At 36.5% G+C, this 20,753-nt stretch overlaps 1 protein-coding gene across 1 annotated transcript in view; it reads left to right on the top strand.

Moving 5' to 3' along the window:
- The window catches only part of LOC136858261 (fibrillin-2), a 529,944-nt gene that overhangs the window by 346,861 nt on the left and 162,330 nt on the right, over positions 1-20,753 (top strand). The window contains exons 21-25 of the mRNA XM_067137663.2: positions 569-694; positions 10,041-10,166; positions 12,711-12,792; positions 17,034-17,200; positions 20,058-20,251. Coding sequence (XP_066993764.2) covers positions 569-694; positions 10,041-10,166; positions 12,711-12,792; positions 17,034-17,200; positions 20,058-20,251 — 695 coding nt within the window. The remainder of the gene's footprint in view (positions 1-568; positions 695-10,040; positions 10,167-12,710; positions 12,793-17,033; positions 17,201-20,057; positions 20,252-20,753) is intronic.

Below are 20,753 nucleotides of genomic sequence, written 5' to 3'. Positions count from 1 at the left end.
AAGAGGAATGGTGGAAAGATCGAGTAAGGTGGAGGGCTTTGGTACACTACACTACCCAGAGAGAATCTGGAAAAAGGGAATGGAAGAAGAATAAGAAGAAGACAATCATTAAAATCAACAACTTCATGACAGATATAACTCAGTTTACACAAAAAGTTACTTTAACCCTTTTTGCTCTAAAATTGATGCTGCAATCTGATCATTAGGTTTCTAAAGAACCCATCTGATAGAAACAGATGGGTGAGAATTGATAATTTTCTCTTCACCTTTCAGCATTCAGCAATCAGTTGAACTATTATTTTGAGGATAGTGGAAAACCCAGATGTACAGTATATCCCTATTTCATTTACAATAATATTGGTAGGATAAGGTGTAGAAAATGTCACCAAATGGGTTTATTCTTGTAAACACTTCAGTTAGCTGACAATCCATTAGGCAGGAATCAAGTTTTAATAATTTTAATTAAATTTTAATGTCAAGTGTTAATTTCCTTCCCTTAGATATACTGATCGCCTTTCCAACTATTCACTGCGGTATTTATTATTGAATCATGCCTCATTTCTTATAGATATTGATGAATGTCGTGTTATACCTGGTTTATGCCGTGGAGGTACTTGCATAAACACACCTGGTAGTTATCGCTGTGAATGCCCACCTGGACATGAACTGGCACCTAATAAGCAGTCTTGTAAAGGTTAGTATATAGTTGTTCTTACTCACTGTAGTAATGGTTATTGTCACTTAACCCAATATATTCTGCTCAGCCTGTTTCCAGCCAAGTGCTAAGTCAGAGCATGAAGCCCCAATTGACGTAATACAGTTGAAACTGTTTAAGACAATCCCTCTCTGTAGCGTGTTTCCCTGGTTATTATGCCATTATTCCAAAGTTCTAGTCCATTTCCTATTAAATACAAGGTAAAGAAACCTGGATAGTGCATTTATGTCACTCTTTAGTACTTTTTCAACCATAAGGAATTTACATTAGCGTTCCCGGCAACGTTGCATCCACGATGCTCCAGTGACAACTGGCCTGGGTAAGGATCTGGTAGACAACTTAATTTTGTGGCCCCGGACTGTGTAGCACCGGTAGCATGTCCGCCTACAGCTACAGGGAGCATCGGTCCCAGCCTTTGCTCAGCATCAGCCTTTGCTGTGGTTGTTCGAATTTGCCACAGTAGCTCGGCTGACGTGTTGGTGCGTAATTTTACATTTGTAGGTGAATTGTGTAACAATGTATGTAAATTAGGTCTACTATACCTACGCATACAGCTGACATATAATGTAGAGTTTGAGGGATGTTCCACCATTCAACACATTGCAACAATTTATTCAATTATAAGAAGACCGGTTTCGACTCCCATGGAGCCATCGTCAGTTCTTGGTAAAAATTAAATTAAGGGAAAATCTGATAACAATCATCATAACGAAAAATCCTTGCACCTATAGGTGGTTGCATGGAAATACATCATTGAGTTGATAGATATAACCTTGAAATGCAACATACACTTGGCAAGGAGAACTTGGAGCTTAGAAAGTTCCCAGTTCTGCCTCTAACAGTCTTGTGTTCATAGAACTCGGAACACTGGAATTACATGTACTGGATTGAAAATAATTACAAAACACAATAAGGACACTTATAATGGTGTGGAAAACTTGGCTCTCTAAGAGCATTCTTGGATTTGACAGTCCTGTTTCTGTCTGAAAAAGACTGGATGAAATACACAATGAAACAAAATGTATAAGTACATCGATGTAGTCTAAACTGTTGCGCATTCATGTACACGGTTATGCTGCACATTCCCATTCTGGCATCAAGTGATCGCAAGAAGTTCTCAAAAATTGATGACATCATTCAAGCACTTGCATTTGGCATGTACTGGTGTGAAAAGGTATGTACATTCTTAAAACTGTGTGGTTTCTTACCCTTCCCTATTATGATCGGCATCAATTTTTCGTAGTTTATAAATTTATTTATTCAAAATTTAGTTTCATCAGGCTGAAGAACCTAACAGTTATACATTAAATGAGTTGAAACTGAAAAGAAATGGCTTCAAGGAGAAAAAAATAAGAAGATGAAGAAAATGCACATTGCGATGCATATGTTGAACATGATGACAATGTTACCACCTGTGAAGTGCAGATGGTAGATTAAATTCATGAACAGCTGATGATTGATAAAGACAATAACAAGCAAGAATCCGAGGATAAAAATTACACCAATGAGATCTGTGCAACAGTACTAATCCATTCGGAAGTGGTAGAAGCTATGGACTTGGTGTGACATTATGTGTCAGTGTGTCAAGTTCTGTTGTGGACGAGAGTGTAATGAATTACGTTACTAAATTCGATACTCCTGTATGTAATTTAGAATGAAAGAAGAAGCAGTCTACTTTGGACAAGTTTCTTTATGAATAAAATTCTTGACTTTTTTAAATTTTTGTGCAAATTCTGACATGCATAGTTCGTGTTTCTAAGAATGTTTTTCCTTGTTGTGCTATGTTAGTGTTTTTAAAATGTACTATTTCTTTATTCATTTCATTCATTATAATTGTAAACACTTGTTACTTTGTGTTTATCATAATTACTTTTACATTCAAACCTAACCTTAAATTTAATAGAGTCATATCTTTTTTGTTCATATTTAGCATATTTCCTCTTTTTGACATTCTTTTTCAGTCCCCACAAAAACATCCTAACTAGTATTGGCTTACAGTGCTCAAAAGAAGTTATGATTTCACATGGTATATGTCATGATATCTCAAACATGTTTACAGTATGCAGTATAGGCCAATGCTTGAGACATATAGTCCAGTGATGCTAAACTCAGATCATTGCATGTTATAAATCCCTTCCGTATTGACAGTTATCACTTTAAAAATAAAAAAGTCAATAATCCTCCTTTCCAATACAGCAGTAGTGAGTTAGTCTCCATGTAGAATGGATATGATGAAGCAAGAACAGCGTGGGAAATACTGGAACACCCGCCGTGCTCACCAGACTTATCTCCATGTGATTTTTATCTCATCCCCCAAAGTGAAAGAACTATGGCCTGGGACATGAGAGGATATTGACAATGCTGTGAAACATGAGATTGCAAAATTCACACATGGCGAGGTGACTGGTATTCGATGTCTCCCGTATCATTGGCAACGAGCTGTGGATAATCTCGAGAACTACTTTGAGAGTTTACTGTAAAGGTTACTGTATTCTTTGAGAATGAACATTATGTAGCACAAGAATTTCTAGCTGACAGTTTTGTTGCTTTGTATCCTACACCTGGTAAACCTATGCAGCATTTTTCAAACATTCCCCAACACCATATGTTCCCCACTCCCATTTGTATATTTCCATTTGTCTGGTAGATCCCGCATCCATGCCAATAAAAATAGTTGCAATGACTTTTTCCCCAACCCTCGTACAGTGGAACCTCGATTCTCCATTTTGGGGGGTGACCGCGGGGAGAAAACGTACAATATGGGAAAGCGGAAAATCTGGGAATGAATTAAAACCATCAACAATTTGGCTAAACATCACAATAATTAAATATGTATAATTATAATCTTACAAACACTAGTAAAACCTAACAAACTACAGCCCTAAAGGGCCTTGGCCTACCAAGTGACCACTGCTCAGCCCGAAGGTCTGCAGATTACGAGCTGACGCATCACCAGTGTGAGAAATCCTCTCGGCCATTATTCCTGGCTCTCTAGACTAGGTTCGGCATCTCACCGTTAGATAGCTTCTCAACGATAATCACGTAGGCTGAGGGGACCTAAAAGCAGCTCTCATATCCGGGTAAAAATGCTTGACATGACTGGGAATAGAATCTGGGGCTTCCGGGTGAGAGGCAGGCAAGCTAGATCATGCCGCTTGCTTCAGAAATTGCCGCTTGCTTCAGAAATTAATTACATGAGTTAAAAATCTTGATGCTTTACATTCAGTTTTACCGGGGAAACTTTGTCAGTTTCCTGTGAAAACTTCCTTCATGTCAGCAACTTTGATCAGCCAAGCTCATAGAAAAATTGAATAAATAACTCCAAGCTAAACAGCAATCGATCGTGGGTAGTTTTTAATTCTCTAATGTAATAAAGCACATCTGATACAAAAGTGCCTAACATGGTGATGAAATCCCTTTTTTTTAAATCTTTCATTGTAATTAGGTCACCAGTATACTGTTTGTAGTAAGTTTCTGGAAATCTTGTATCGCATAAATTAGGCATACATTGACTTTTAAAGGTTATGTTGAACTCGAGAATATGGTTTCGGATGTAAGTATTGATGCTCAAAAGTTCTCCATTGCATTATATATTCAACTAGCTGATGTACCCGTACTTTGCTAGGGAATTCTACATTGTATATAGAATTCTAGGTTAAGTAGTGTACACATTGTGGGTAAGACTGTATTAAATTGTATAGCTCTTAATGTTAGCCCAGAACGAGGCGGGGAAGTCACCATACATCTTTTCTCATGTGAACACTGGGTTAGGGATTTTCATTGTAGTGGCAGGCTTTTGCAGTTTTCATTGTAATGGCATACTTCACCTGCATTTTTATATCCTTGCAACTAAAATCAACCAGGGTAATTGCAATGAGATTAGTAGGAATGTCGCGATTAAAATCAATGTTATATGAAATACTCGATCAAATGAAAAACCACACATTTTCTCACTTTTAACGAACAGTGCCGTCTAACAGTCCAAAGTTCCAGAGCTGGAATGACCAGACCATAGACACCTGCTATTATTCTGTTAAGTGTGCACACAGCTCATTCCAATCAATGCCTCAGAGCAGAGTGGGTATCGAATAGCTGGAATACCATGATGAACCAGTGTGTTACATACCAGTAGTATCAGAAAATTTATGAACCAGAGAAATGGCATGCTGAAGGAGAGAGTTATTTATTGATCTCCCCAGCTACTTCCAGCCAATGTTCAGGCAAGCTCTTATACTCAGTACACAGCAGTAATCTCATCTATCGGAGATGAGTGGCAGCAGAAGAGGGAAAGGACATCACAACAAACAATCGTCAATGTAATGTTATTATTGATCAATTTTATGACCGTTCGATATTGTAGGCCTTCATATTTAGTTTCCTTCCGTTTCTGTGATATTAGGGCATCTAATGTAAAGTGAGTCCTCCTTTCTTTCATGAATCCCTCTTGTCTTATTCTTCAAGTGATCATTCCTTTACCATTTTTTCTCATTTTTATGATCTTCAAAATTTTCCTACTCGATATGAACTGATGGCCATGCGTTTTTACACCTTAAGACAATCATGATTAAGACCGTTGCCCGTTAATACGACTGAACAGTATTTCCATGTCATGTTGATAAGGGCTAAGCAACAAAAGTCTAAATTCATCTAAATTCATGAATTCCCTTATCATAGTCGTCCCCCTGTAGGTGGGAGCGGTAGAATAATACCCGCGGTATCCCCTACCTGTCATAAGAGGTGACTAAAACGGACCAGGGAGGCTCTGAACTTGGGAGCGTGGGTTGGCGTTCACGGAGCCCTTATCTGAGTCCTGGAATTACTTCCACTTCTTTGTGCCAGGCTTCTCACTTGCACCCTATTTATCCTATCCGACCTCCCTTGGTCACCTTTTGTTCTTTCCTGACCCTGACAGTATTACGTATGGAGGCCTAGGGGGTCCTTCATTTTCATGCCCTTCATGGCCCTTTTCTTTCTTAGGCCAATACCTTCATTTTTCGAAGTGTCGGACCCCTTCCATTTTTTTTCTCTGATTAGTGTTATATAGAGGATAGTTGCCTAGTTGTTCTTCCTCTTAAAACAATAATCACACGACAGAACTGAAATTGTATTCTCTATCACTTTTGTTGAGTAGTACTTTTTGATAGGACTAATAACATAAGTATTTAAAAATTAAATTTTAGGTGCCTTCCCAAAAACTACCATATCACCCTGGGTGAATAAAATTATTTATAGCCTAGACTGTAGTTCCTTATTCCCTGACTTTACATACCAATTTTCATTGAATTCTGTTGACCCGATTTCTTGTGGCTCAGTGTCAATTTGGAATTAGCAAAAAAAAAATTTAATTCATGAATATCTCTGTTATCTAGTGATGGGACATTCGATTCATTTTACTGAATCGATTCATTTGATTCCGTTCACGTTACTGAATCGATACCGTGATCCGATTCACGGCTCATTGGTCACCGCTCCTACTGCATCTGTGTAGTATGTGCTGGTAAGACAGCAGCAACAGCATTCAGTGCTCGCAGCTGCCATCTGGTCTTCATACTATGAACTCCTTTCTTAGAAAAAATGCTAGTTACTCTAATACATCGAAGGTTTCCGGCGATGCAGGGTGGGAAAGGTTAGGAAGGTAGCAGCCATGGCCTGAATTAAGGTACAGTCCCAGCATTTCCTGGTGTGAAAATGGGGAAACTACAGAAAAACCATCTTAATGGCTGCCGACGGTGGGATTCGAACCCACCATCCCCCGAATGCAAGCGCATAGCCACGCGATATTAACCGCACGACAACTCGCTCAGTCTTTTTTTTAAAAGTATTTTTCTATCAGCTGAGAATTTTTTTAAATCATCATATTTTGTATAGGCTACCCGAGATGTACAGTAGCCCGCTGGTTTTCTGATTCAACATACTGTTATTGCGTCTGTCCACATATGATTGAAGTCTTGTGCAACGATGTGACATATGAACTGAGAGAATACTGAGCCGTTCTTCCCAATATAAAACAGGTACTTTTGAGTGGTCATGACTCATGAGCATGACTCATAGTCATAGGGCAGGCTAGAGTAGAGTTTAACTGTCAAATGTCAACTAAGTTATAATACTAAGATTCATTAAACTAATAAATAGTATAACCTAATAGCCTACCTACTTACTAGCTACTTCAGAATTATGTTGTGACTACCTTTTTAACACTGCAAATAAATCCATCTATTATTTAAACCTCCCTGTAAGAAGAGGACAGTGAATGCAAATGGGTATTATTTTCAAATGAGCTGAGCTCGAGAGTCCATTATAGCATACGATTCTTTCAGTCTAGCATGGCTCACTGTATGTCTCGCTGCAGCGGAAGCTCGGCTCTCCGCGTGTCCAGTGAGCCGATAAGGAGCCGTGTGTATCATGTGTCTCACTGAGCCGCGCTCTTTCACGATTCTTTCGATGTGCCATGATTCACTGTATGCCTCGCTGCAGCGGAAGCTCGGCTCTCCGTGTGTCCAGTGAGCCGACAAGGAGCCGTGTGTATCATGTGTCTCACTGAGCCGCGCTCGTTCACGATTCTTTCGATGTGCCATGATACACTGTCTCGCTGCAGCAGAAGCTCGGCTCCCCGTCAACGTCCAGTGAGTGCGCCACTCAGCACTGTCCGCTGGGAGTAAGCTGAATCGTGTGCCTTGAGCTCGCCTTTCCTGTGAATCGATTCACTCGGACACTTGAATGAATCGATACACTGCTTCGAATCATGCATTCAGTAGCCAACACTACTGTTATCATAGCCGGTACGGTAAAAATGTATAAAACATAAATAATGGAAAATTTAATTCTCTATAATTTTTCTTATGTAGTATTTATCGATAGAACCACTAATAACATAAACATTTGAGAATTAAATTTTAGGCCTTCCCCTTAACTACCATTTCACTCAGCATGAATAAAATTATTTATAGCATAAATTGTAGTGGCTCATTCCCCAACTTTACATACTAATTTTCATCAAATTCTCTTCAGCCATTTTCTCAAGATGCGTGTACATACCTACAGACAGACAGATGACAGACAGATATGACGGAAAATTAAAAAGTGTAGTTCCTTGTTACTGTGGACATGACTTATACAGAAATACCATTCTTTTTAAATTCTGAGCAATGTACAGACAAAACTTGTCTCTAACACAAGCAGATTGGAAAGAGAGAAAAAATCATTAAAACTCCAAAAATTTTGGTTTATTTGTAACCTAGAGCTCAGCTGGAAAGTGTGCTTAGTGCACGAGCCAGTGGGAAATGATACAGACTTTTTAAATGTTATGCTGCGCAAATAAAACTACTGCTGTTTTTATAAGGAGATTTTAATATAAAAATGTTAACGTAAAAATCCCCATATTATATTAGGCCCAGAACAGTAATAGCTTCATATATGTAAGGTGCAACATCTCTTCTGGGCTCAAGAATATGATCATATCCGATCATATAAAAATACTAGATTCGTGTTAGGAAGGAGCATTTCGATTCCTGTCTGAAAGCCCAGTGACTAGACCTAAGTATAGTGCCCTGTAGGAAGTGCTGAAAACCTGTTTGGCAATACAATCAAAAAAAGAAAAAAATAAACATCTAACCCTTGGACATAATGCAGACGTTTTACAAGTACCGTATAAACATTTGATAAAACTTGTTCTGTCTTCAAGTAGAACTGTTGAAATGCGCTCTGTCTCCTTCCAGTTGTTGTGGCCACTTTTTGCTTTATTATTTCCAAGGATTCCCTAAATAATACCAGATGAGTGTGATGCTAAGATGATCTCTTATGCAAGTTCACCGCCGATCTCTTTCCCATAACAGTACTTGCTCTAATTGTCACTATGATGGGACGTTAACATCAAGATCCATAGGTATTTTGTAGCTGTCCTTCTGTGAGATACTTTTTTTGCAAAATGCTTGATCAAGGATTTAGCGTTGATGAGACTGAAATTTCTGGACAGTTGATTCGGGAAATAGTTTCTTCGAGGAACTGATAATGTGGGATTGTTACAGCATGATTTAATTGGGATGTTGGCGGGACCATATAATTTGAATGAATAATCCGGAAAAATGTAGTTTGTGGGAATGGATAATCAAGGTTCCACTGATTGAATTTGTGTGTTCAACAGACTGAAAAGCCTTTAAGTTGCATTTAGCTGGGTCAGCGCTGAAAAGTATGGCTTCCTTCTTAACAAAATAGTTCAAGTCAGCCACTAGGAGTCTGTGATCACTATGAAGACACTGTTTTAGATCCCAGCTGTATCTGGTTATTTTATGACTATCTTGTTTCTAAATCATATACTGTATACTGATAATATTTATATATTAGTCTATTGTCATGAGGGCTGAGCGGACTGACCGTGCATGTAACATGCTATGGCAATGGAGTCAAGCTCTGCATTTGGGAGACAAATGGGTTTGAGCTATACCGTCAGCTGTCCTGAGAATTGTTTTCTATGGTTTCCCATTTTCACTTCCAGGCAAATGCTGAGGCAGTTCCTATTCATATGCCACAGTCAATTTCTTCTGCCTTCTTACCCAATTTCATTCAACATCATTCATTTCATCTTCATTAGCTCCTCAATTGAGGTTCGCGTCAGGAATGGCATCCGACCTTAAAAAGCATGCCATATAATTTAATCTCATCTCATCCCTGACCCTACATCAGGAAACGGAACTAAGGGATAGATATACTCTATTTTTTTTCTTTGCTATTTGCTTTACGTCGCACCGACACAGATATGTCTTATGGCGACGATCGGATAGGAAAGGCCTAGGAATTGGAAGGAAGCAGCCATGGCCTTAATTAAGGTACAGCCCCAGCATTTGCCTGGTGTGAAAATGGGAAACCACGGAAAACCATCTTCAGGGCTGCCAACAGTGGGACTCGAACCCACTGTCTCCCGATTACTGGACACTGGCCGCATTTGAGTGACTGCACCTATCGAGCTCGGTGATATACTCTATTATTATGAGTAAAAGTTTACTTCAAAATCTAAAATTTGCAAGTACTGAGCAAGTGGTTTTGCAGTTTGGGGTCATGTTGCTGCCACTTGCATTCAGGAAATAGCAAGTTTGAACCCCATTTATAGGCAGCCCTGAAGATAGTTTTCCATGGCTAAAGCCACAGTCGCTTCCTTCCCAATCCTAGTACTTTCCTATTGCATCACAGTCATAAGACCTGCCTGTGTCAGTGCAATGTAAAACAAATAGTAAAAATAAATAATTAAAATTTGAAGTGCAATGTAAAACAAACAGTAAAAAGAAATAATTAAATTTGCAAGTGAGTAACTGCTTTCTTTTATGTAATTTAGACATAGATGAATGTTCTCGTACAAGTGGTATCTGTTCCAATGGAGTCTGTGAGAATATGATGGGGACATATCAGTGCATATGTGATGATGGTTATCAACAAACTGGTCAGAAATCACACTGTGAAGGTAAGTTAAAATTTGCATCAGATACTATAGTTGTTATGTGAAGTTTGACTTTCTTTTAAAATGAAATTTCACAATTAATTCTATTTGATCAGTTCAAAATACAAAGGGAAAGCTAGAGGTGGAATGTCAGTTTGTGTACGCATCCTGGTAGAACTGGGTTTCCCAGTGGAGTTTCAGCATGATAATGTCCTGACACTGATGAAGGATTCTTAACCATTTTGCATCATCATTTATATTTCTAAATTTAAAGGATAAATTTTAAACATTTTCATTAAGATTTTTTTGTAACTTAAAATGATTGAAATTACATGTTAATTATTCTGGATCCATCTAGTCAGCTGTATCTGCAGTGCATTAAATATATACCAGGTTTAAAAAAATAATTTGTCTGCAACATTATAGCTTCACAGTGCATGTGGTTCCGTTCATGTGACTTACGAAAAGGTATCTTTCATTTGAATACCCTGCGCCTATTCAAATCAAGCTTTTGTGAACTAGTGATGTTTTTACAGAAAATGTCTTATTTATTAGCTTCTCTTTCCCATTTTTCATAGGCAGAACATGCTCTTTTGTACATCTCTATCCGAACACATCCTCCAGAATTTTTATAATAATACTTTATCAGTCGTATGTGATTTGTTGCTTATAATCTAAGAAATGTAAGTAATGTGTAACATTACTTAACTTACTTACATACACAAGGTGGTCAAAAACAACATGAACCAGGTATGAGTGTTAGAGGGTCGGACATACTGATAAATAATTCGATATCTTGTGCCGTTATCATTTTTTCAGCTGCTGAAGTTAGTCGGTTAGATCACTTCGAGAGCAAATTCAAATCGGCTTTTTGAGGCTGTGTTTCTAAAATAAATCTGCACATGGCTTAAGACTGGCTTGAGAGCATCAGTCAGAGAAAAAACTACACCAGGGGAGGGATTTGAACAAGGGCCTCTGAACTAAGGTTAAGTTATGAGTAGGTTCCCACCTTCCAATACTTATCAATTTCTATATAATAGGTTTATTAATTAATTATATGGTTTATAGTATGTTATAGTATAGTATAGTATGTTATAGTATAGTATGTTATAGTATGTAGTATATGGTTTATAGTATGTAATTAATAAACCTATTATATAGAAATTGATAAGTATTGGAAGGTGGGAACCTACTCATAACTTAACCTTAGTTGTGCTGAGCCAATACGGAATAAATATGAGATTTATAAGCTGTAAGGGCCTCTGAGCCGACAGGTTAGCATCATAGTAAGTATGCTACAGTGACACTGGCTGAAACCACGATATTTTTATGTTTGATGCTGATTTCTTGGCATTGGTGGATGCTAAGCGATCGGTCATTTGCGGAAATGTTCATTAAGCAACCATGCAGCATGCATACAGTGGACTTGGATTCACATTGCAATGCAATGCAATTGCTGTTCTAAAGCCAGTAGTAAACTATGTCCATATTTAGCAACACCGCCTCACCGCCTCTGTGGATCAGCGGTAGAGTGTCGGCCTCCGGATCCCAAGATAGCGGGTTCAAACCCGGCAGAGGTAGTCGGATTTTTGAAGGGCGGAAAAAAGTCCATTCGACACTCCATGTCGTACGATGTTGGCATGTAAAAGATCTCTGGGGACACATTTGGTGTTTACCCGACAAAATTCATTAAAATCTCAGCCATAGACGCCCAAGAGAGTTTCGGTTTACTCGGTCTGCCATCTAGTGGGGGCCTAGAGTAAAACGGAACGTCAAAATTGACGAGCAGACAGCCAGATGGCGTCAAATTGAAATGTCTGCACATGGTAGCTGAGGCCATATGATTATTATTATTATTATTATTATTATTATTATTATTATCACCGCCTCACAAAGCCCGTTTGAATTTGTTTGCAAAGCGATCTGATTGGCTGACTTCAGAAGCTGATAAAATTACAACTACACAATTTATTTTTTTAAAATGAAGTTATTTATCAGTACAACCAAGCCTCTACCACTCATATACAGAGTTCATGTTATTTCTGACCACCTTGTATAACCGAGTCTATAGCTGCCTTGCATATGGCATTCGTAATTTATTTAAATGTGTGCTTAGATGGGGTATTGTATTGTTATGAACATCAATGAACATTTGTGTGCTAAAAGGGTATAGTCTTCTCGTCTAAATTGGGAACCTTAGAATAGATCAATTTTATATTTTTCTAGTTATTGATTTCTTTCTTACACATCCCTTCCAGTCAGCTTGATTCATAATAAAATCAGTATGTATAAGAAGACTGGCTGAGGAAACCTTTATCACCTAATTATATCTGTCTTTGGTTTGTCTTATATGTACCTTAAAGTATCTTAATAACATAATAACATTAATATTAACATTAATAACATTAATAAACATTAATAACATAAATAATAAATAATTAATAAACATTAATAACATTAATAACATTAATAACATTAATAACATTTAATGTCTTTTAATGACATTATTAGTAGCTATTTTTTAAACTGTTACAATGATAACATGTGATTTTAATAAATTGTTTACAGATATTGATGAGTGTCTTGTGAGAAAAGGAGGCTGTGATGATATCTGCATGAATACTCCAGGCAGCTACTCCTGTGCATGTAGGTTAGTAATTGAATTTGCACACCTTAAAAACTGCCCCCATTTTATCTTTAGAATAAATATATATTTTATTTATAAACTATCTCATCCATATTGATGGATATGACTTTATTTATAAATAAAATCAATTTATAAATAAAACTATCACAAGTCTAGAAATGCTGTGCACCGTATAGGACTCGAATATTGATAAAAGTGTCAATGTAATAACCTAACATAATGAAATTCTGTTGAGACGTCCCCTTTTAACATGGTTACCTCTGAATAAGTTTCATTTTGAATGGATCTAGATAGCATCACAGAAATGCAATTTTTTGAGAGGAAGTTGCTTTCCTTTAAATGTACAAAAGGGTTTCAATGTACATACATTTACTCTCTTTAGCAATATTTTTAGTATCTTATAATGAAACATAATTTTCAAATACATCACCTGCTACTGTAGAATATCATTACAGACAATGTTCATTTGTAAAAAAAAAATCAAGAAAAAATCCCTCTTGAGTTTGTAATTCTTCTTGTTTCATGGCAGCATCAATTTTGACTTTCACATCTTATGTGAACAGACAATACTGAGTGCAGCATATACTTACCCATGAGTGAATGCACATTTTGAGAAGTAGATGCCTAATTTGCTAAAAGTTTGATCTTGTGACTTGTTGACCATCATAGTAAATGCTAATCTATTAGGGAAATGGTTTCTTGTTAATATGAATGGAGGGGTAAAATCTGTTAATATAGTTCATTTTCACACCAGGCGAATGCTGGGACTGTACCTTAATTAAGGCCACGGCCGCTTCTTTCCCACTCCTAGCCCTTTCCTATTCCATTGTCGTCATAAGACCTAACTGTGTCGGTGCAACGTAAAGCCAATTGTAAAAAAAAAATGTTCAATTATAAGAAGGAGTATGGTTTGTCCATAGTAATTGAGCAATGCAGCTGCAATGAATGATGAGATTATTATTATTATTATTATTATTATTATTATTATTATTATTATTATTATTATTATTATTATTATTATTATTATTATTGATGAATATTGAATTTTCATGACTGCATTGTAATCGAATTCGACTTTCAAACTATTAGGTCGTGTTACGCGAAATCGGGAGGTTGTGGGTTCGGATCCCACTGGTGTCTGGTTAGCCATTTTTGTTCTGTACTTAACATATCTTCAACACATACTAAATGTATTAAACATGACCTAATAGGTTGAAAATCAATTTCAATTATAATGCGGTCGTGAAAATTCAATATTTATTGACTTGGTCCATGACAGGCAATTTGAACGCACGCTACAGTGTGATGGCAGTAGTGCCAGACCTGTAGCTTAGATCCTTTCCAACAGAACAAGGATGACCTAGGCCACCATAGCTCAATTGGTAGAGCAACTGACGTGAAATCGGGAGGTTGTGGGCTCGGATCCCACTGGCGTCCGGTTTGCCATTTTTGTCCTGTATATAACATCTCTTCAACACATACTAAATGTACATAACATGACCTATTAGGTTGAAAGATTATTATTATTATTATTATTATTATTATTATTATTATTATTATTATTATTATTATTATTGTTGTTGTTGTTGTTGTTGTTGTTGTTGTTGTTGTTGTTGTTGTTGTTGTTGTTGTTGTTGTTGTTGTTGTTGTTGTTGTTGTTGTTGTTGTTGTTGTTGTTATAATAATTTACAACAGAGGCCATGATGAATAGAACATGAACAAACACTGACCAAGACCTGCATCACTTTGTTAACTCGATGGTGGTACATGGATACCACCATAAGCTGTGTAATATCAAGTTCTTCCATGAACCTGACAAATCCTGCATATGTAAAACATGCGGTGTACAGTACAATGCAGCCGATACCATGTACTCACTTGTACGAATCGGAGATCTTCTATTGTGAAATTTTGTAAAAGTGAATGATGTCAGTAATTCTAGTTTGTTCTCAACTCTGTGCACAATTTGTGTGCAGTATCTTCAAATAAAATTATTATTATTACATTTTTTATTAATGACTTATTTATATAACTTATTCTTATTTGAAAGGATATTACATTACATGTATTCAAATATGTCATATTCATCAATATGGACCTTAAAAAGGAAGTTCATTGCTTATATGTTATTTTTTAACTTTGTAAGAAAACAGCTTCAAGCTCTTAACTACTTCTCTACATTGCACAGTGGGCCAGGAATCATATCTAGCTGGACAAAAGTAGTTTTGGGAAGTTAATTGAAATAATGCTTTACCCTATGCATTTGCCAACGGCCGTAGCCATGTTGAAACACCGGATCCCGTGAGATCTCCGAAGTTAAGCAACATTGGGCGTGGTCAGGAGTTGGATGGGTTGTCACGCGCTGTTGGTGGGGGGCAAGGGAATGGAGGAGCGGAAAGGAACTGGCCACCCTACCGCATGTAAACTCCTGCTCAGGAACACCTCTGCGGAGGTTCGGACCTGCCTTCGGGCAGAATAACCCTTACCTACCTATGCATTTCGTTTACCACTGTCTGAACTACACTAGCCTGAGTTTGTATTGACTCTCACTGTCATAAATCAAGATAAACATTGAAATTAAATTAAATTAAATTAAAAATTAAATTAAATTTAAAATTAAATTAAATTCACGACCCTCCCCTTGACCCGCCTCTCCCTCCTTGCCCGTCTCTTCCTTTTCCTTTTCCTTTGAATCTCACAACAGTTAGTCTGAAGCACACACAACAATAGGCCACACACCACATGCCATATTGAGAGGTAAGTCTCATATAACCTATGCCATCTAACTAACACACTCTCTCCTTCAATTCATTAATTTAATTTTATCGAATTTAATCAGGTTAACTTCATGGGCATCGCAATGAATTGCAAATTTTATACCAGACACAATGTATCTGTTTTAACCACATCTTCATGTGCCGTCCTGACAATGTCCAACAACATTTCAGCATGATTTAACAAGCACCACGAGAGCATCTCATTTTATTACATTGATTGATGTTGAAACACCATCTAGCAGTTCTGCGTCAGCTGGTGGTTATTTACAGCGGCGTCCAATGACTTGCATACGACTAACACCACTCGAGTAGATTTGGTGAATGACTACGGGATCAAAATTTACCAGTTTCCGTTTACAATTGAATTAGTAATGATTAGCAGTGTAGAACTAACAGTTCTGTGAATATTAATACATGAAAGAGTCTCGATGATGAGTATACTCAAGATGCAAGAATTTAGAATCTAGTTATTTTCAGATTTACTCATAATATCATCCCAATTTGTATATATTTGTTTCATTTGTTTTATGTCAATTGTGTGCATGTACATTTGTTTAGTTATTAGATGTTTTACATTAAGGCTGAAGATGGCCAGCACCGGCCGAAACTAGTCCCTAGTTAATGTAATTTAGAATATTGCATATAATAGTATTGAAAAGGTGGACCATTATGACATTAATTTAATAATTATATTGTAATTACAATTCAATACGGATCAGAACCATGAAGTTTATATCCTATGAATCAGTACATATCTAACAATAAAATGTCAAACATAAAGCATTCCGGATAAAAAGGACTTTTATCCAGCTAGATATGATTCCTGGGCCACTGTGCACTGCTTTGCTCCAAGGCTATTAGATTCAGCTGCTGCACTGTACCTAGTGGAGGGCCTGAGAACTGCGCTGAGTTATGCGATCTAGTGAAGGACCCTGGAACTGTGTAGTGCTGGAAAATAAGAATATTATGTAGGAAATTTTGTATCAGTAATCCTGTGAAAACAACTATTTCTCCAGAGAATCTTCAGACTCTAGGCTTTAAAATAAAGGGCTGTTCATTGATATTGGTTCATTTATTTTCTCACAATATTCATAACTGCAAAATGATTTATCAAATGCTAATTCAAATACCATAACTCAAAGGTGAAAACTTGAATATCCAACAAATGTTGTTTGATTTGAACAAAAGATTTAGAATAGATGTCAGATAATGTAAGAAGTTCTTGTTTTGAAGGCTAATGGAATGTAATACATTCATATATATGAAAATATGATGACATGAAGAACAAGCCATGAATTAATAGAAGAGAACGTGAACTATAAACTGATGATGATGATGATGATGATGATGATGATGATGATGATGATGACGACGATGATGATGTATATGAAAAATATGAGCCATTTATTTCAAATTATATATTAATCTGAGTATCAGTATGTGAGTAAGATCTGATTATCATTTCAGTACAGGATATATGCTGCTTCTAGATGGAAGAAGCTGTACAGATGTGGATGAATGTAAGGACAACCCTCGTATCTGCAATGGTGGGAAGTGCACAAATACTCAAGGAAGTTATTCCTGTATCTGTACAAAAGGACTTCTTCCAGGACCAGATGGCACTTCATGCATTGGTAAGTTGCAGTCAACTTTATAAACTGATCATATGGCTCTGGACTGTTGTTTAAGTTTGCTTCTTCAAAGTTAGTACAACAAAAGAATTGTGCCTTTTCTTAATTGCTATCAAAATAATTTCATTTTGTTCTGGAACATTAACACATACTGTAACTATACACTTCATTTAAAAGTCTGCCTTCCCCTCATAATCCCTCACCGGTATTCAAAATATTTAAATGTTGCATTAAATCTGGGAGTATTGCTAAATCTCACTTCCAGTTCCCATCACCTAATTCTGCCACTTCTTTCTGTTTCATGTTCATAAATGTGCTTATTTCTTCACAAAGTTCAAAGAAGTGTTCCAAAATAATGAATTACACTGCTATATTCAGAATCAATTTCAGCCAGAAAGACTGGAACTGCCTATGGTTGAGACCATGTGATTGAATATAATCAATTGTAGATGCCACTGTGTTCATCACACGTTATAAATTCAATACTTTTCTACATAGCACTTTTTGATGAATAATGCAGTGTAATTCAAGAGGCTTATCAGTATTTCTGTTTGTAAATCTGTTCCTTATTTTTCCAATTCATCCAGTTCTTGTATCTCTCATATTCCTTGCTTCATTTGTTGTTATAGTTGCTAATGCATCACATTTTTAATTGAGATCCTTGAACGTTTCACTCAGTTGGAGAAACAAATCCTCGCCTGTTGTAGTTTTCACAAGCTTTGTCAATACCACAAATAAAAACTAAAAGTTGTGCTGTATCATTGACATCATTTATTAAACCCAAAGCTACTGAAAAGCACTTGAATGGCTTTGATTTTTGCACATAGTTGTGAGCACAAATTAGCCCTGAATTCTTCTGTTCTTCTCATCATTGTGTTCCATGATAAGCTGAGCAAATATATCAGTTGTGTCTTTTCAGGACACAATTCTTCTATTACAGAAAGCATACAGTACTCCACAAACTCCCCATCAGAAATTGGCTTCCTTTTCATGACTAATAAATACACAACTCTCTAACTAGTGTGAATTGCAGCTATATTTTCCTCAATATTTTTCGTGAACGGTGGGACATGTAGTTAAATTTGAAATATTTTTCTTCCTAATACTCCAACATGAGCCTCCATGGCTCAGACAGCAGCGCGTTGGCCTCTCACCGCTGGATACCGTGGTTCAAATCCCAGTCACTCCATGTGAGATTTGTGCTGGACAAAGCAGAGGCGGGACAGGTTTTCCTCCAGGTACTCCGGTTTTCCCTGTCATCTTTCATTCCAGCAACACTTTCCATTATCATTTCATAGCATTTATCAGTCATTAATAAATCACCTTGGAAGTGGCGACCCCATTGTAATAACAACCTATATATCTGCTTCATTCATTACATCCATGACCCGGTCAAAGACTGGAAAACAGGGTGTAGGTTTTCATTTTCATTTTTTCATTTTCAATACTCCATCATGTTTATTACATTCAGATTTGTGCTTAAAGTCATAAGAATGCCTGATGTTGTGTTCTTTAAAATGTGAAATATTTTCTTTACTGCCAGACATGTCACTTTTTCACAGTTCTTGATAAAAGAAATTATCATGTGACCATTTTACTTTAAACACACGGCACTCACTGCCCACTTTTCAACATTTGGAAAGGAACATTTTTATGAATAAAATATTAAAACACCTTTAAATATCATTAGTTAGAACATTAGTTCACAGTAAACCACAATTAACCTCCCAAAACACTGGCCATTCCTTGTGTATACCCCAAGATAGCTGGTTCTAATCCCTAGTGGAATGCTGCAAGCCTTTCACTGTCCAAGCAAGCATTGCAGCTGTAATTCTGAGAAATGAATTGGAAGGATTCTTACCTGCTTTTAAAGAGGGAATATACATCTTAGAAATCTCCTACAGCCCAGAAAAAATATAGATACATCACGTCAAGAAGAAAACTACGAATAATTCAGAGATTTTTGTTATGAATTTATCTCCTTTCACTGTAAAATACAGTTCTTGTTCACTAGGTTTTCCAGTTATAAAAATCCTATGCTGAAACTTAAGCCCATTATTAAAATTCGGTCAGGGAGCCACATAAAATACCCTTGCGAGCCATACGTTGAGCAACCCTGCTTTAGGGGATGATTCCATCATTGTATTTCCACAGTAATCACTATCACCCTTCCTCAGTTTACAGTAACTTTCTCATCTTATCCTCACCTTCTCTTATCCGTCCCTTGTGATATTGCCTATTTCCATTCAGGATTCACAGTAACTTATTTCATTATTATTCTATTTTAGTAATATTCTATTACAATGTTCTTGTAACTTCCATTATTTTTATTTCTGAAGATAGCTTATTTTAAAGCTGTGTAATAACAATGTTTTACCATTTACAGTACCTACTTTTTTTAAATTATAAGATCTTCTCTTTGTTTCTTTTCTCTCTTTTTTTTTTCAGTAGCATTGTATAAAGTAACTTTAACATCATCCATGTTTTTTGTAAATTCTATGTCATACATATGCCTCATTCTAATCCGAAGTAGAGTTTTTTCATCAACAAATTTTTCTCCAAATTGCAGAACAATTTTTTCTTTCTTTTTTTTTATCATTTCCAAGTATAATATTTTGTAAAAGGACAAGGCTAGATATCTGGAAGTTTGGGTTAAATTCCAGCTGGGAGAGATTTACTATAATAACTATTTCAGTTAACTTTTGTACCAAGCAAAAAGGTTAGAATATATGGACCGAAAATTCTGTGGAAAGATTGCCTATGGTATGTCAGGATGCTGTACATGCACAGATGTTTACAACAGAATAATCTCATTAAAGCAGGTTCATTGGAAATTATTGTACATGTACTCTTTGTTCAGATGTGGATGAATGTGAAGCAGGAGACAATGTGTGCAGGAATGGTCAGTGCGACAATATACTTGGCTCATTCGTGTGCCACTGTGAGGATGGTTACTCTGTGAAACCTGAGGAAGGTCCTGGATGCACTGATGATGATGAATGTGAGATGGGAGCTTACACGTGTGATGATAATGCTGACTGCACTAATACTCAGGTAAACATGACACATGTTGCCCTGAATATACATTCTTTAAAATTAATTTGTCATGATGGAAAATAATGCTGTTTATTATATCCTTTCTTTTGCATGCAAAACATTTTAGCAAATGAAAGTAAATTTTTAAGGATAATTTTGATTTACATCATTATTAATATAACATGGTAGGTACAGAGTTTAATCAAATTTCCCCATATAAATTCTCTCCACATCTGGGATTTGAACCTAGGTTTCCAAAAACATATTGGTAATTTACACAAATGTTAGTTTGTCTAAGACAGTGAATTAATTTCTATGAATTAGAACAGTATGAGACTTAAAGCTGAGTACTTAAATTCTGATTTTTAAAATGGAAATCTGATTTCATTCCCCAACAGGGTAGAGAATTTTCATGTGAAAACTCAACTTCAATAAATTTACATACTGTATATATATAAATAAAATAAGAGTTTTGTTTGTACATTGCTCAGAATTTCAAAACATGGTATTTCTTAATCGG

This window comes from Anabrus simplex, chromosome 1, assembly GCF_040414725.1.
Source record: "Anabrus simplex isolate iqAnaSimp1 chromosome 1, ASM4041472v1, whole genome shotgun sequence".
Taxonomy (NCBI): domain Eukaryota; kingdom Metazoa; phylum Arthropoda; class Insecta; order Orthoptera; family Tettigoniidae; genus Anabrus; species Anabrus simplex.
This window is presented reverse-complemented; position numbering and strand designations above follow the sequence as displayed.